Below are 18130 nucleotides of genomic sequence, written 5' to 3' on the forward strand. Positions count from 1 at the left end.
TTTTAAAGGAGAAGGAAGAGGGTGACTGCAATTGCTGCTCTCTGTGCTCGGTGCCAGATGACGTCTGAATGACGAAACGCGTAGGGCGTGGCCAGACAGCGTACACCTCTTGCTTAGACGGCGGCACAGCCGGGCGGGATTTCTAAACAGAGCATTTCAAGAAAACTTTCTTTCTAATCGAATGTTTGTGAGTAGTTTTAACTTCATATTAATAAAATTCGTTTTACAAACATACTGCACAATGGATATGCCTCTTACCTGTTGCATATAACGAGGCATGCTATACGAACGGAGGAACGAGGGACCCCCAGGACCACAGCAGAGACAAGCCAGAGAGCAACACAGTGGCTCACACTGTGAAGGCTGATCCACCCCGGACGGGGTTCTACCTCTGGTGAGCGCAATCACATTAGCAGTCACCGAGCACAGAGAGCAGCAATTGCAGTCACCCTCTTCCTTCTCCTTTCAAAGACACTCATAGCAGATTTTTCCACCAATTTTTTTCAATTTTTTTTCAGTTTTTTCACTGTTTATTATTATTATCTTTTAAAAAAACAATTTTTGTTTGGTTTTTCTAATATCCAATTTCAATCTTCTTTTTTTTATCCCCTCACGGGTCATTCATCACATGGTTTTTTATGTGAGCACCAATTGAGATATAATATACAAAACTGTTAATTAATCATACATTTACTTATTTATTTTGGAGTTGTAATTGTGTATTCCAACACTTGCACATGTTTTTTCACTGGCACTTGCACTTTAATTCTTAAATAGAAGTATCGCATGTTTATTTATGGTTTATTAATATTTATAAGGTAGCACAATAACATATATGTAGAAATAATCATTAGAGATTACTGTTGGGCATGCACAGATAGTTCTTACTTTTATTTATGTTTATTTTATTTTTTTATTATTTACCAGCAAACTGGAAAATCTATATAAACCATAACCAATTATTAATTTTTCAAACCAAAAAGGTATAGCGCCAAGTCTATTTCCCCTCCTCATTTTACTTTATTGCTTTCACCCACACTGGGTGGAAATTGAATAGAGGCTGCTCATACCAATATAACACTAGATTGCCCCATAGCGCGACCTTACTTTCTTTCCTTCTTCTACCAAATTGGGCCCTCGATTCATCGGTCCTTGCAGAATTACTGCTCGAGTCGGGCCAATCTCCTATCGGTTGAAATTGCTATCCTCTCTACGGATACACCCCCTATTTGCTACTCCAGAATGCAACAGCTACCTCCTCCTGTTCTTGTTGGACAAATTGAGTTTGAATTCTCTAAGATTCTTGATTCCAAAAGATAGCGTTGTGGCCTACGGTATCTAGTTTCTGTGCCTCCTTTCCCACTAAGCCCCGCTAGCCCCTAGAGGAGACCCGGTCATGTACCTGGGTGTATTCGAACCGGGATGCTCCTTGTCCCACAGCTGCAGTCTTGTGCCACAGAAGAGCTCTGGAGTTAGGCTCGGTTCACACAGGGGCGACACGACTTCAGGACGATTTTGTGAGGCAACTTGGAGACGACTTGAACACGACTTAGACACGACCTGGGGCGACTTACAACACAACTTTAAGAGTCCATTCACACAGGGGCAACTTTAGATCCGACTTGAAGTCGTCCCAAGTTGCCTCAAGTCGCGCAACACGATAAAATCAATGTAAGTGAATGAGAGCCGTCTTAATGTCCACTACTGAAGTTGCTCCGACTTCAGAAAAGGTTCCTGTACTACTTCAATCCGACTTCAAGGCAACTTGTACCCATTGATTTCAATGGAAGTTGCCTCCAAATCTGATCCCCTGTCTTAACTGAAGCAACTTTCCAGGAAGTAAGAATAGTTTTATAGGCAAACCCCTCCCTCCCACAGAGCTGATTATAATGTGATTGGCCACTGGCAAAGTCCCCTGTCCTGGAGGCAACTTCAAGTTGCCTTGTAAGTTGCTTCAAGTCGTGCTGTGATTCATACTCAAGTCGTGTCCAAGTTGCCTCCCAAAGTCTCGCTGGAAGTCGTGTTGCCCCTGTGTGAATGGACTCTTATGGCTATGTTCTCTCAGTTTGATGCATTACCTTGGACTCACTAGCCTCACCTGCAGCCAGCTGTAGACAATCTACAACCAAAGCAGCCCATACATATCAACACTTCCTTTCTCTCAGTGCCCATTTGTCTGTACTAACTCCCTGGGTGCTGTGACTGCTTTGTGACTCTGAATACTGTATACAAACTTCTGCTTGAATTCCTGACTACTGTGTAGCCTGCTTATTTTGTACTTCACCGCCAGCTCGTGTATGACCTTTGCCTGCCTGACCACTCTCTGCATTCCGATCCTGTACCACTTTGCCTGATCTATTGCCAACTTGATCTGCCTGACTACGTTTTCACCTGAATCCTCAGCACACAAACTCCACTTCAGACACTACCTATCACAGGTTATCCATACAGTTATCAGTTATTCATAGATGTTGGTCTGGAGCTCACTGGCCGCCTTTCGCCTCATATGAGTCATCTGTAGTGCACGCACGGTAACCTAGATCTCCATGCCTAATTGAGTGGACTGGTAAGGGTAATAGCGGCTCCAAATTACAAACACATGGACAGTCCCCTAAAGTAAATGGTGGTTGGGCACTAACCAGACTTGATTTTAAATCAAGAAGTGCAGAAAAAATGGACTTTGCATGCACCAATTCTAAAAAATTAAAAAATAGTTTATTAAACAAATAATGGTACAAACAATCACATTTAAAACATTTTTGCAATAAAAAAAGCAAAACTGACATCTCTCTAAGACAAAAAATGCATGACATTATACATCATTGTAATCCTGCAAATATGATGTAGTATACAAGATAAAAGCGCTCTTTTGAGCGCTTTTTTCATGAATACTACATCATGTTTGCAGGATTCACTGCCTTAACCCTCTTGGGCATGGAGTTCACCAGAGCTTCACAGGTTGCCACTGGAGTCCTCTTCCACTCCTCCATGACAACAACATGGAGCTGGTGGATGTTAGAGACCTTGCGATCCTCCACCTTCCGTTTTGAGTATGCGCCACAGATGCTCAATAGTCCACACCTTTACCCTCAGCTTCTTTAGCAAGCAGTGGTTGTACTGGAGGTGTGTTTGGGATCGTTATGTTGGAATACTGGCCTGCAGCCCAGTCTCTGAAGAGAGGGGATCATGCTCGGCTTCAGTATGTCACAGTACATGTTAGCATTCTTGGTTCCATTATGAACTGTAGCTCCCCACTGCCGGCAGCACTCATGCAGCCCCAGACCATGACACTCCCACCACCATGCTTGACTGTAGGCAATGCACACTTGTCTTTGTACTCCTCACCTGGTTATCGCCACACATGATTGACACCATTTGAACCAAATAAGTATCTTGGTCTCCTCAGACCACAGGACTTGGTTTCGGTAATCCATGTCCTTAGTCTGCTTGTCTTCAGCAAACTGTTTGCAGGCTTTATTGGACATCATCTTTTGAAGAGGCTTCCTTCTGGGATGACAGGCATGCAGACCAATTTGATGCAGTGTGCGGCATATGGTCCGAGCACTGACAGGCTGACCTCCCCACCCCTTCAACCTCTGCAGCATTGCTAGCAGCACTCATATGTCTATTAACCAAAGACAACCTCTGGATATGACACTGAGCACATGCGCTCAACGTCTTCAGTCAACCATGGCGAGGCCTGTTCTGAGTGGAACCTGTCCTGTTAAACTGTTGTATGGTCTTGGTCACCATGCTGCAGCTCAGTTTCAGGGTCTTGGCAATCTTCTTTTAGCCTATGCCATCTTTATGTAGAGCAACAATTATTTTTTTCAGATCCTCAGAGTTCTTTGTCATGAGGTGCCATGTTGAGCTTCCAATGACCAGTATGATAAAGTGAGAGCGATAACACCAAAGTTAACACACCTTCTCCCCATTCATACCTGAGACCTTGTAATACAAATGAGTCACATGACACCAGGAAGGGAAAACGACTCATTGGGCCCAATTTGGTCATTTTCACTTAGGGGTGTACTCACTTTTGTTGCCAACGGTTCAGACATTAATGGCTGTGTGTTGAGTTATTTTAAAGGAACAAAAAATTTACACTGTTATACAAGCTGTACACTCACTATTTTTCATTGGAGTAAAGTGTAATTTCTTCAGTGTTGTCACATGAAAAGATATAATAAAATATTTACAAAAATGTGAGGGGTGTACTCACTTTTGTGAGATACTGTGTGTGTTTTTTATATATATTTTTATATATATTCCTGTGACCTTATGTATGGCATATCCCATATGAGAAATTAGACTCCCTATAATAGGGGTCAATTAAGTCTGGTGAGTGCATAGTGTGTCTGTATGGAAGAGAGGAACCTCAGGGCGTTATTCACATGTAGGATCTATACATGGACTTCACAATTTTTATGTATCTTTTATTATTTAACCACTTCAGCCCCGGAAGGATTTGCCCCCTTAACCTCCCTGGCAGTGATCCCAAGTCTGGCTCGGGTTGGGATTTCAGTACCATAAGCGGTAACCCAGAGTCAGACTCGGGATCGCATCACTGGATACAAGGAGGACACAGTGAGAAGTTACTTACCTTGTCCCCTGGATCCAGCGATGTCCTCCACGCTGTGTGGTCGAGATGTCCTCCACTCGAATCACACAGTGCCCGAGTGCCGCCCAGCTCCGTTCCCTGCGACATTACGACGCATGGGAGCGGAGATCGGCGCCAAATTCAAAAAAGTAAAAACACACAAAACACACACAGTACTGTAATCTTACAGATTACAGTACTGTATATAAAATTACACACCCCCTTTGTCCCTAGTGGTCTGTGCAGTGCCCTGCATGCACTTTTATATTATAAATACAGTTTTTTCTGCCTGGAATTTGGAGATTGTCCATAGCACCAAAAAGTGTCCCTTTATGTCAAAAGTGATTTTAGACCAACTAGAAAACAGCGATAATAAATTATAATCACTGGCAGAATTGAGCGATAGCGATTTGTGGGGAAATTCGTCATCAAACACTAAATCTAATGACAGCGGCAATTCTGCAAATGAGCAAATTTCAGTGTTTTTGGATTTGATTACATTATTGAATAATTTTTATTATTTATTATATTATAAACTTTATCATACCCGGGATGTCTGCTAGACTCTGGTTTGAACAGATTTAAGAGAGTTATTCCTAAGAATTACAGGACTACAATATAAAACGCCAAATTTCCATTCAAAATAATTGTACCGCTTTCAGCACCTAAAACCAGAACTAATCATACCGCCAGGGAGGTTAATGACCAGGTAATTTTTTGCGATGCGGCACTGCGATGCTTTAACTGCACTATAAGCGCTATAAACAAACAAAGCGTCAATTAAAAAAAAAAACTTTGTTTTTTTGCTATAATACATATCCAAATTTTTTTTTAAAAAAACTAACTTATTCATCAGTTTAGGCCAATATATATTCTTCTACATATTTTTGTTAAAAAATTTTTTGCAATAAGCATATATTTGTTTTGCGCAAAATTTATAGCGTCTACAAAACGGGCGATAGATTTATGGCATTATTATTATTTTTTTTACTAGTAATGCAGCGGACACTTTTGATACATTTTTGGGACCATTGACATTTATACAGCGATCAGTGCTATAAATAGCCACTGATTACTGTGTAAATGTCACTTGCAGGAAAGGGGTTAACACTAGGGGGTGATCAAGGGGTTAACTATGTTCCCTCATGTGTGTTCTAACTGTAGGGGGGGATGGGCTGCCAGGGACATCACTGTTCCCAATCACTGGGAACAGTATATCTCTGTCATGTCACCTGTCAGATCGGGGAATCGCTTTGTTTACAAAGGCAGTTCCCCATTCTGCCTCTGTAATAGGCAATCTCGGGTCGCCGGCGGACATCGAGTCCGCGTGACCCGCGGGCACACTCCTACAGTGTGTAGCAGTTGCGAGTGCGCCTGCATGAGCAATATGCACAGGAGAGCCAACCTGCTGCCGTATAATGACAGTGCCTGGTTGGCAAGCGGTTAACTGAAGATGTATTTATTTGTCTGTTTATTCACTATGGTGATTTGTAATTTAAGAGCGCAGTTCATTGTTTCTTTTCACAATTGAACAGGTGTACCTAATAAATGGCTGGTGAGTGTAAACAAGCTAGAATTTCCTCCAATCTCCATGAATAACAATAATTACCTTGCAGAAGCTACAAGGATCACTTTGGCTCCCTCTGGATCTGATATTAATCAAGAGGACAGCATCATATTGCAGTGCCACGCATCCCATGATCCAACTATGGACCTTACATTTACATGGGAGCTGGACGGGGTGCCCATCAACTTTGAGAAAGAGCAAGAACATTACCAAAGAGTTTCAGCGGTGAGACCGAATACAGAAAATATGTATGAATGTAGTCATTGCACCTTGTTTACTATATGATATAGGCTTGTTTTAGACTATAGATTTCCCCACCACCATGTATTAGCCTACTGAATTAGCCCTGTAGGCCAACTTTGAGTTGGTCTTAATTACAGCCAGTTTGCTAATCTGCAAACTAGCGGTAATGCTTTTAGAAGCTATAGTGACATTTAGACATGTGCACACACTGAAATATTTTGTTTCGGAATTTCATTTTCGTCCAAAAAATACATTTATTTAGTTACTCCCAAAATTCCTTTTTATTTATTTTGTTTTGTTAAAAAATGCATTAATCCGAAAATCCGAAATAATTAAGGTTGAATCTGTCATTGAAGGCTCATGGTGTCTGTCAATTCTTCTAAGAAGATTCGACGGAGCAGCTAAACTGTACCACGCCGCAATCGCACATTTCCGGTTGAATGTTCCGCCTAAAAGCTATAGCAGCATTCTAATTTTGTATGACACTAGTAATAATTATATTTATTATTACAAGTCAACCAACATTAGAATTCTTCTATAGCCTATGGACCGAGCATTTGACCATAAATGTCAGCTCGCCGCGACTACTTTGTCGAATCTTCATGTCAAATCTTTTCTCTTTATGTCGAATAATCTTGGACTAATTGAGTTAGGTTAGGCACATTGGGTGGCACAGTGGTGTAGTGGTTAGCACTCTCACCTAGCAGTAAAAAGGGTCACTGGTTCAAATCTCAACCACGACATTACCTGCCTGGAGTTTGCTTGTTCTCCCTGTGCCTGCATGGGTTTCCTCTGGGTACTCCAGTTTCCTCCCACACTCCAAAGACATGCAGGTAAGTTAATTGGCTTCTGTCCAAAATTGGCACTAGTATAAATGAGGACCTTGGATTGTGGGCTCATTGCAGGTAGGGACTGATGTGAGCGTGCAATGGATAGGGACAATTGTAGACACTCACTCAGGTTGAACTGGATGGACTGGTGTCTTTATTCAACCTTACTAACTATGTAACATTTGACCTTTTGTGCTATTGTCTCTATAATGTAGATTTTTTTTTTTTTCTCTATATGTAGAATAATCTCGGACTAATAGAGCTAAGGTTAGGCATGTTCAACCACATGTTCGATGGACACAGGTCGCTATTGTCAGCATCATGTTGAATCTCCTATCTATATCAAACTGTTGTCGCAACGAAAATAAAGCATTTGTTTGTCGGATCATTTGGTTTTCGGATTCTGTACGTTTGTCATCGTTTGTTAAAACGATAACAAAAATACCCGAAATTCAGACGAAAATGCATTCGGAGGAAAACAAATGCACATGTCTAGTGACATTGTAAAAACTGGAATCTGGTGCATGTGTCTGAAACTGAAACTGGTGCAAAGCTTTCAATAACTAGACGCAGGCCTTCTTAAAGGGGTCATACCATGAGAAGAGCGGCATTACTGCCACCACACTAATTGTGTGTGGGCTTTTTAAAACTGTTATTAGTTTACTCTTACTAGTTTACACACCTGAATGGCATGGCCATTTACACCACAACATTGTACACTGCAACTCATCCATTGCCATGCGTAAAGTGATTGTAAATCAGTACCTTGTAAAACAACCCAATCAGTTTGAAATAGAAATGAAAGGCAAAATATTTTTGAATAGATATAAAGAAACATCATAAATACCCTTTTGCCCTTTTTTAAACGTGATCACATTTCCTCTGTTTTAAGCTACATAAATGCTGGGGCAGGAGAAGCAGCAGTACACTGAGCTTCCCAGTTAAGGCTGTGCAACAGAGGGAGTGTCATGACAAGTCTGATCATTGGAGGAGAGCGTACTGAGTTCCCAGCATAGTTAGAGAACTGACCACGTTGTGCTCTCCTGCTTAGTGGGGTCAGTTTTTAATAGGAAAGCAGAGGGACTAGCAGGAACACCAGGGATTTCACACAAAGCAATACACAGAGAACATGATACTATTGTATGTCGTACATGTACATGGTACAGCAGGTACATATCAGAACAGCCCAATGAAAATTGATGGACTCAAACACACAGCAATTCACATAGAAATGGGGTAGGCTTCTATAAAGTGTATATATAAATCGATAATAATAATAATAAAGTGTAGACAATGCTCTGTAATTTATTTACAATAAAAGAATCCTAAAACATGATGTCTAACAGTATGCTTTTTTTTTTCTATGAAGGATGAATCTGTGGGGGATCTTCACATTATTCATGCTAAATTAAGGCATGCTGGAAAATACACATGTACAGCACAAACTGTAGTGGACCGCACATCTGCTTCAGCTTCCCTTCTTGTGCGAGGTAACAACATAATGAATATTACAGCATGATGACCTTATCACTAGCATTCAGCAGCTTGAATCTGCTTACAAAATTTTTTTTTTATTTGTTAACATTTATAAACTTTACATTTTTTAAAATGTATTATAAGAGGAATAGTAGCCTTTTAGAAGGAAGTGTTTTTTTTTAGTTTTTTTTTTTTTTGTGAGATTTCTGTTGTATGACAACAAATGGGCCCTTGAATTTTATATACAGGTGCATCTAAAAAAAAAACATCATCAAAACGTTAATTTATTTCAGTAATTCAATTCAAAAGGTGAAGCTCATATATTATATAGATTCATTACACACACCGTGATATATTTCAAGCATTTCTTTCTTTTAATTTTGATGATTATGATTTACAGCTAGTAAAAACCCAAAATTCAGTATCTCAGAAAATTAGAATATTACTTAAGACCAATATAAAAAAAAAAAAGGATTTTTTAAAACATAGTTGTTGGCTTACTGATAAGTATGTCCATGTACAGTATAGTATGCACGCAATTTTCCCAAGTCTGTCTTTCAGGACAGCCACCGTAGAGACCCTGGCTCCTCTCCTCTTAGGTAACACCGCCTTCAATTTCACAATTGAAGTCTCATCCTCCCGCCGTCCCCTCAGTTATGGTGTTTCCTCCCGTGGGGAGACACCGCTAAGGAACCTTAGCTAAACAGTCTGGGAGGCTGAGGCTATGTTACCTAGAGTGGAGGAGACAGTGGTCTCTCTGGCAGTCCGATCGTCTATCTGACTCCACTCAGCAGTCCGGTCGGCTAGGGAGCTGAACGTTTGTACTAACCATTTTCCGCACACTCCAAACTTTGCTTGGGGAAAGCAAGAAGTTTGGGGAGGTCCACCCGTTCGTTCGCCCAGTGGGGCGCTGCAACAGGATGTCCTAGGTCCCCCTGTGTTTGCAGTCGGCATGGAGCTGGAGGCCGGACCAGATGACGGGCGACGTCATTTCTGGTGGGAGGCGGACATCTTTGCTGGATCCGCGTCTTCCGGTTCCGGACGCAGTTCGTGAAAGGGGACCAAGCGTTCAGCTGGTGCAGCCTCTCTCTCTAAGCTGGACAGACAGCTGTCGGAGGCACGTTCGTACCACTCTTCCTCAGCAGGAGAATGTCCGAAGCAGAGGCTTCAAGAGCGGCTCCTGGGGACAACAGCACCAGCCACTCAAAGGTAAGGGGAACCCTGGGGAGATGTTCCCTTACTTACTAACCAGTAGCTCCACTTGGTGGTCGGGGGGAAGGGGAGTGTGTCTGGGACCCTGGTGGTGGTTGGCCCTGGGGGGGGGGCACTCCCAATGGTCCTCTAAGTAGCACTGGTGTTCTTTAAACTTATGCTGCCCTCTCTTTTATTTCTGTGTATTTCAGAAAGTCACAAGCAAGTCCCCCATGGTTCTAGGAAGAATTGTCCTTTGTGTAGAGCCTCTATGGGGGATTTCTGGACCAAGGCACTCTGTAGGGAGTGTATTTAAGGGTTGGTTAGGGAGCAGGCAGCAGAACAGGGTGCAGACCTGGCGACATCTGTGAAGGAACTCTCTAGTACTTTCCAGTCCTTCAAAACGCTTTTTTCTAGTTTCCAGTGGCCTCAGCCCCAGAGCACTCCTCCAGCAGCGCATCAGAGTGTACCACCTAGCCTAACTGATGTTCCTCCTGCTAGTGGGAAGAATCCAGGGGGTTCCAGAGAGGAAGTTGAGGAAGAAGTTGACAGTGCTGCCTCAGATTCCCAAGAGGAATCTGATGGAGAGGGGTTGGATGGGGAATCCAAAAGAACCTCACAGTATAAACTTTCCATGGAAGAAGTGGAGGAGCTCTTAGGAGCTATTCATTCCACTTTAGGCATACAAGAGGAAAGGCCGGCATTGTCACTCCACGATCAGATGTACAAGGGCCTGGGGGAACAGAAAAAGCGGGTGTTCTCAGTTCATGATGTCTTGATCAATGCCATCAAGATGGAATGGCAGGATCCCGAAAGGAAACCTTTCTTTTCTGGTACTTTGAAACAAAGGTTTCCTTTTGCGGAAGAGGATGCTCTTGTCTGGAACAAAGGTTCCAGGTTAGATGCTGCCTTTTCTCAGGTGTCCAGACATACTGATCTGGCCTTTGAGGACATAGGGGTACTTTCAGACCCTATGGACCGAAGGATGGATTCACTTTTGAAGAAAGCCTGGGACTCATCACAGGGAAATCTTAAAGTGGTTGTAAACCCTTACAAACCACTTTGACCTACAGGTAAGCCTAGATTCATAGTAGTCCATTATGCTTTACTTTTGCAGGGAATCAAAGAGGAAGTAAACCCATCAGGGTTTACTTCCTCTTTAAGCCTGCCATGGCAGCCACAGTGGTGGCTCGTAATATGGAGTATTGGCTTACCCATATTAAGACACACATTGAAGCAGGGACGGCAAAGGAGACTATTTTAGCCTCCTTTCCCATGCTGCTTAAGGGGGTAGCATACATTGCGGATGCTTCGGCTGAATCTGTGCGAATGTCTGCAAGGTCTACGGCCCTGACCAACTCAGCCAGGAGGGCCTTATGGCTGAAGACATGGCAGGGGGACAGTGCTTCCAAAATAAAACTCTGTGGGATCCCTTTCACAGGGGACTTGCTTTTTGGGTCAGGTCTTGAAGCAGTGCTAGATCGCACGGCAGATAAGAAAAAGGCCTTTCCTATCAAGAGGAAGTATGGGGAGCAGTCAAAAAGAAAGGCTCATGAACACCCTCCTGAACAGCCCAAAAAGTCTCAATGACAAGGTCACGGTGGGAGGAAGGTTGGGGGCCTTCCTCCCACAGTGGGAGATGATCACCTCCAATCAGTTTGTGTTGAGGATCATCAGAAGAGGTTACCGATTGGAGTTTTCAGAGCCCCCCCCCCCCCTCGAGACTCCTTGTTACCGAGCTGCCAAAGTGTGCAGAAAAATCCTCTGCTCTTCTTTCCTCTCTGCAGGAGTTAGAGGAACAGGAGGTGGTGGTACGGGTCCCAGCAGGGGAGACAGACAAAGGCTTCTATTCTCACATCTTTGTGGTTCACAAGCCTTCGGGAAACTTCAGGCTCATCCTGAACCTGAAGCTTCTGAATGTCTGTCACCTACAGGAGGTTTTGGATGGATTCAGTTTACTCAGCGAAGGCACTTCTTCCACCAAACTGTTTCATGGCATTGATAGATTTAAAAGATGCATATCTGCATATTCCCATCGCAGAGAGTCACCAGCGTTTCCTCAGATTGGCAGTAAAAACCTCGGTAGGGGTGCTACACCTCCAGTTCAAAGCACTTCCCTTTGGGCTATCCTCTTCTCCCTGTATCTTCTCCAAAGTGATGGTAGAAGTTCTGGCATTCCTGCGACTCGGGAATCTCGGTGATCGCGTATCTCGATGATCTTCTCCTGTTTGCCCCTTCTCCGGCGCAGTTGATTCTGGATCTGCAGGTAGCAAAAGACTTTTTGGAGAGCCTGGGGTGGCTTCTGAACCTGGAGAAGTCCAACTTAGTTCCATCCCAAAGGGTCACTTTCCTGGGGTATGTGTTGGACTCATCAGAACAAAAGGTCTTCCTTCCCTTAGAGAAAATCCAAAAGGTAGACAAAGCATTGTTGTTTCTCCAGGGCAGCCGTCAGATCTCAGTGAGGAAGGTCATGTCGGCCTTGGGCTTGCTGACGTCCACGCTCCCAGCAGTTCAGTGGGTGAGGTTACATTTCCGTCCTCTGCAACTATTCATCTTGAGGGTTTGGGACCACAGCCAGGGGTCTTTGAATTCTCAGGTTTCGGTTCCAACTCAAGTCAAGAGGTCCCTTTTGGTGGTAGAGAAAGGGGGCAAATTTGTCGCAAGGTCTGGAGTGGGTTTTACCAGTATCTAGGGTTGTTACAACCGATGCGAGCGGCTCAGGCTGGGGTGCGCACCTAGACTTCCGTCTGATACAAGGTACCTGGGAGAGGAGGGAGTCAAAGAGATCCTCGAATTGGAGGGAGCTGAGAGCAGTAGTTCTGGCACTCGGGGCCTTTCAGAGGGAACTTCAAGGACATCATGTGCGAGTCCGGTAGGACAATTCCTCAGCAGTGGCTTACGTCAACAGGCAGGGGGGCACCAGGAGAAGATCCTTATGGGCCCTAGCAAAAGCCATCCTCAGGTGGGCCGAAGCAAATGTCCTATCCCTTTCAGCGATACATTTAAAGGGGGAGCAAAATCAGGTAGCGGGTTCTGATACAAAAGCTTTTCGAAATGGTCACCCTAAGGTGGAGGATTCCTTCGATAGATCTTTTTGCCTCAAGGGAAAACACAAAGGTAGCCCTCTTCTTTTCCATAAACAGGGGGGACGGGGCGTTGGGGGTGGACGCACTACCACAGAGCTGGAGATTCTCCAGGTGCTATGCTTTCCCCCTCCCATTCTGATCCCTGCAGTGTTGAGGAAGTTTCAGGCGGAGAACAATTGCACCACACTGACCCAGGAGGCCGTGGTTTTCCATTCTGAAGGACCTGTCTGTGGAACCCCCCTGAATGCTCCCAGTCCAGGAGAATCTTCTTTCTCAGGCTGCAATCTGCTGTCCTCAGGTGGAGTGGTGGAACCTGGCAGCCTGGCAACTGAAGAGGAATTGCTGAGAGGCAAAGGGTTTTCGGATCGCTTAGTAGCCACTCTCCTAAGTTGCAGGAAAAAGGAAACGCAGGCCATTTACTTGAAGGTTTGGAAGCGGTTCAATAGCTGGTGCTCAGTGAACTCTTTTGATGTGCGCAGCTCTGTAGCCGTTCTAGAGTTCCTGCAGGCAGGGGCAGATAAAGGCCTAGCGCCATTGGGACCTTGAAGGGTCAGGTATCCGCTTTGAGCGTATTTCTGGAAAGGCATCTAGCAACAGACCCTTGGATAGTGAGGTTCTTTAGAGCCTTAAGTAGGCAGAGACCTGTCAGAAATTCCCCCTTCCCAGTATGGGATCTTCCATTAGTTTTACAGGTTCTCACAGGAGAACCTTTTGAGCCATTGGAATCTTGCACCTTAAGATTGATCACTCTCAAAACTGTGTTTTTGGTGGCGATCACTATGGCAAGGAGTGAGTGAACATGAAGCCCTTTCTGTTAAGGCACCCGTTTTTCAGGTTTTTTCGGACCGTTTGATTTTTAAGATGGATCCGGCCTTTTTACCAAAGGTAGCCTCTGGTTTTCATAGAAACCAGGAGATTGTGCTGCCTACTTTCTGTTCAAATCCTGTGAGAGAACAGGAACACATTTTTCATAGATTGGACGTTAGAAGATGTGTCCTTCATTATTTAGATTGCACAAGTCCATTCAGAAAATCTGATTCACTTTTTGTATTATTTTCAGGAGCCAGGAAGGGTTCCAGAGCCTCTAAATGTACAATAGCCAGATGGTTAAGGTTGGCCATTGGGCAGGCTTACGTGACAGGGGGGTTAGAACCCCCAGTTGGGATCAGGGCACACTCAACCAGGGCAGTGGCGACTTCTCAGGCAGAGTGGGCTGGTGCTTCTCCAGAACAGATTTGTAGAGCTGCAATGTGGTCCAGTTTTTCTATGTTCGTGAAGCACTACAGATTGGATCTTCTGTCAGCCAAGGACCAAGCCTTTGGTCGTAAGGTGCTGCAGGCAGTAGTCCCACCCTAAGGTAAAGTGCTTGCTTATCCCCTCTACGGTGGTTGTCCTGAAAGATGGACTTGGGGGGGAAAAACTGAGTTATTTACCGGTAACGTCCTTTTCCAGGAGTCTTTCAGGACAGCACCGGTTCCCACCCAGGTTTTTGGATATCTTTGGGAACTCATCGCATAAGACCATCAGGTAAGATTAAAAGTTTGTTTGTTTGATGTGTTCTTGTATCTCCCCAGTTGGCCGGAGGTACTCTGGAAGAACTAAGGGGACGGCGGGAGGATGAGACTTAAATTGTGAAATTAAAGGCAGTGTTTCCTAAGAGGGGAGGAGCCAGGATCTCTCTACGGTGGCTGTCCTGAAAGACTCCAGGAAAAGGACATTACTGGTAAGTAACTCCGTTTTTTTTTTTTTTTTTTGTGGTTGAACTAGATGAACTTGTGTCTTTTTTCAACCTGACTAACTATGTTACTATGTAACTATGTAATATTTAGTTGGGGCTCTGTTTGGCATTGAGGCAATCAGCCTGTGGCACTGCTGAGTTGTTATGGAAGCCCAGGTTGCGTTGATAGTGGTCCTGTTGTCTTCCTCTTAACAATACCCCACAGATTCTCTATGGGGTTGGGTCAGGTGAGTTTGCTGGCTAATCAAGCACAATGATACCATGATCATTAAACAAGATATTGGTACTTTTGGCAGTGTGGGCAGGTGCCAAGTCCTGCTGGAAAATGAAATCGGCATCTCCATAAAGCTGGTCAGCAGAGGGAAACATGAAGTGCTCTAGACTTTCATGGTAGAGGCTGCGCTGACTTTGGACATGATAAAACAAAGTGGACCAACACCAGCAGATGACACGGCTCCCCAAATCATCACTGACTGTGGAAACTTCACACTGGGCCTCATGCAACTTGGATTATGTGCCTCTTCACTCTTCCTCCAGACTCTGGGATCTTGATTTACAAATGAAATGTAAAATTTACTTTGATCGGAAAAGAGGAATTTGGACCACTGAGCAACAGTCCAGTCCCCTTTCTCCTTGTCCCAGGTAAGATGCTTCTAATGTTGTCTCTGGTTCAGGAGTGGCTTGACACAAGGAATGTGACAGTTGAAGCCCATGTGCTAGATACATCTGTGTGTGGTGGCTCTTGAAGCACTAATGCCGCGTACACACGACCGGACTTTTCGAGGGACTAGGTCTGACGGACTTTCGGCGGAGTTCTGACAGAGTTCTGATGGACTTTCCGAATGAACGGACTTGGCCACACACAATCACACCAAAGTCCGACGGATTTGAACGTGATGACGTACGACCGGACTAGAATAAGGAAGTTCATAGCCAGTAGCCAATAGCTGCCCTCGTGTCGGTTTTTGTCCGTCGGACTAGCATACACACGAGCGGATTTCTCGGTAGGAACTGGGTCCGGCGGAGTTCCGGCGGAAAAATTTGAAACATGTTCCATTTCTAAAGTCTGATGGATTTTTGCAAATCAAAAGTCCGCTGCAGCCCACACACGATCGAATGGTCTGCCGGAATCATTCCGTCGGACCTTTGATGTCAAAGTCCGGTCGTGTGTACGCGGCATGACACCAGCTATAGTCCTTGTGAATCTCCCCCAAATTCTTAAATAGCCTTTGCTTCACAATCCTCTCAAGGCTGTGGTTATCTCTGTTGCTTGTGCACCATTTTCTACCACAATTTTTCCTTCCACTCAACTTTCCATTAATATGCTTAGATACAGCAATCTATAAACAGCCAGCTTCTTTAGTAATGAGCTTTTGTGACTTACCCTCCTTGTGAAGGGTATCAGTGATTGTCTTTTGGACAACTATCAAGTCAACAGTCTTCCCCTTGATTGTGTAACCTACTGAACCAGACTGAGAGACTATTTAGAAGCTTAGAAAACCTTTACAGGTGTTTTGACCTAATTAGCTGAGTAGAGTGTGACACCATGAGTCTACAATATTGAACTTTTTCACAATATTCAAATTTTCTGAGATACGGAGTTTTGAGCTTTCACTAGCTGTAAGCCATAATCCTCAAAATGTAAAGAAAATAGCTTGAAATGTATCTCTCTGTGTAATGAATCTATATAATATAGGAGTTTCACTTTTTGACTTGAATTACTGAAAAAATTACATGTTAATGCTTTACTAATTTAATGTAGATGCATCCACATAATTTTTTTAGTAGCAGTTGTTTTGAATAATCAGATTTCAGAAGGCTTTTATGCAGTAAATTGCATTCTTTTGAATAAAAGAAAAAATCTTTTTTTTAAATTAGGCTTTCTAACAGTAAATGTTAAAGACCCAATTCTATAATTATGTATTTCATACAGGCCCCCCTGGGCCACCAGGAGGTGTGCTTGTTAGGGATGTGAAGGAAACAAGCGTTCAGCTGACTTGGAGCCGAGGGTTTGATAATCACAACCCTATTAGTCGCTACATGGTTCAGTCTATGGAGCCTGAGACAGAAATCTGGAAGCCTACAAAAACAGGTAAGTGTTTTTGCTTAATTGGTAATGCAAATATATATTGGAGGAGGGTTGAGGTGCACTCTAATTTTCTCTATTTGCTTAGAGGACAACTCAGGGAGGACACACTAGGGTGGTCAAGTAGCAGCATGCAAACTATGCAGCTGTGAAAGTGGGTTTGGCTCATTTTACCTCTTGAGTGCTAGCCTGTATATACACATTTATTACCAGGACATTTTGTTTCAGTTTTTCAAAGTTGTGATAGTTTGACTGACAACACACACACTGTACGAAAATGTATTTTGTCAACACACAGAAAAAAATAAAAACACATTGGTTATTAACCACTTTGCATCCAGGCCAATTCTGACATTTCTCTCCTACATGTAAAAATCATAATTTTTTTGCTAGAAAACTACATAGAACCCTCAAATATGATATATGTTTTTTAGCAAAGACCCTAGAGAATACAATGGTGGTTGTTGCAACTTTTTATCTCACACGGTATTTGCGCAGCAATTTTTCGAACGTGTTTTTTTCAGAAAAAAAACAGTTTCATGCTTAAAAAAAAACCGGTAAATTTAGCCCAATTTTTTTGCATAATGTGATAGATGAAGATACGCCGAGTAAATAGATACCCAACATGTCACGCTTCAAAATTGCACGCGCTCGTGGAATGGCGCCAAACTCGTGGAATGGACGCTTTCAATTTTTTTACTGGTTACATGTTTTGCGTTACAGAGGAGGTCTTGCTAGAATTATTGCTCTTGCTCTAACGTTCGTGGCGATACCTCACCTGTGTGGTTTGCACACCGTTTTCATATGTGGGCGGGACTTGCGTATGCGTTCGCTCACGGACAGGGGCGCTTTCATTTTTTTTTTTTATTGTTAATTTTACATTTATTTTTTTAGTTTGACACTTAGGAATAAAAGTAATACATTTGTGTAAACATCCCTTGTAATAGAAATATGGCACAATCGGACCTATTTACAGTGAGATATGGGGGTCAATAAGACCCCATATCTCACCTCTAGGCTGGGAAGCCTAAAATAAAAAGTAAAAAAAAAACGATCCTGGCTTCCTAGCCAAATCGGCGCAGTTATTTTGAAATCTCTATGGTAATATCCGGGGGCCGGCGGATACTGTGACCGACTCACCGATGGAAGCGGTGAGTCGGTAGAAGCACCGGAGGGCGGCGGGAGGGGGGGGGGACGTCCCCTCCCACCTCCCGTAAGAACGATCAAGCGGTGGAACAGCCGCTATGATCGTTCTTATGGTGCAGGGAATCGCCGGCTGAAAACGCCAATATCTGAATGATGTCTGTGGCCTC

General features: G+C 43.6%; 1 protein-coding gene across 4 annotated transcripts in view; it reads left to right on the forward strand.

Annotated features, from left to right (window-relative positions):
• CNTN2 (contactin 2) overlaps positions 1-18130 on the forward strand; it is a 393010-nt gene that overhangs the window by 253655 nt on the left and 121225 nt on the right. For all 4 annotated transcript variants that reach the window (XM_077481283.1, XM_077481285.1, XM_077481286.1 and 1 more), the window contains 3 exons: positions 6217-6392; positions 8610-8730; positions 16665-16823. In XM_077481283.1, the coding sequence (XP_077337409.1) occupies positions 6217-6392; positions 8610-8730; positions 16665-16823 (456 nt within the window). The remainder of the gene's footprint in view (positions 1-6216; positions 6393-8609; positions 8731-16664; positions 16824-18130) is intronic.

Source organism: Lithobates pipiens, unplaced genomic scaffold, assembly GCF_037356315.1.
Source record: "Lithobates pipiens isolate NorthernLeopardFrog02 unplaced genomic scaffold, aLitPip1_a1.2 Scaffold_16, whole genome shotgun sequence".
NCBI classification, from domain to species: Eukaryota; Metazoa; Chordata; class Amphibia; order Anura; family Ranidae; genus Lithobates; species Lithobates pipiens.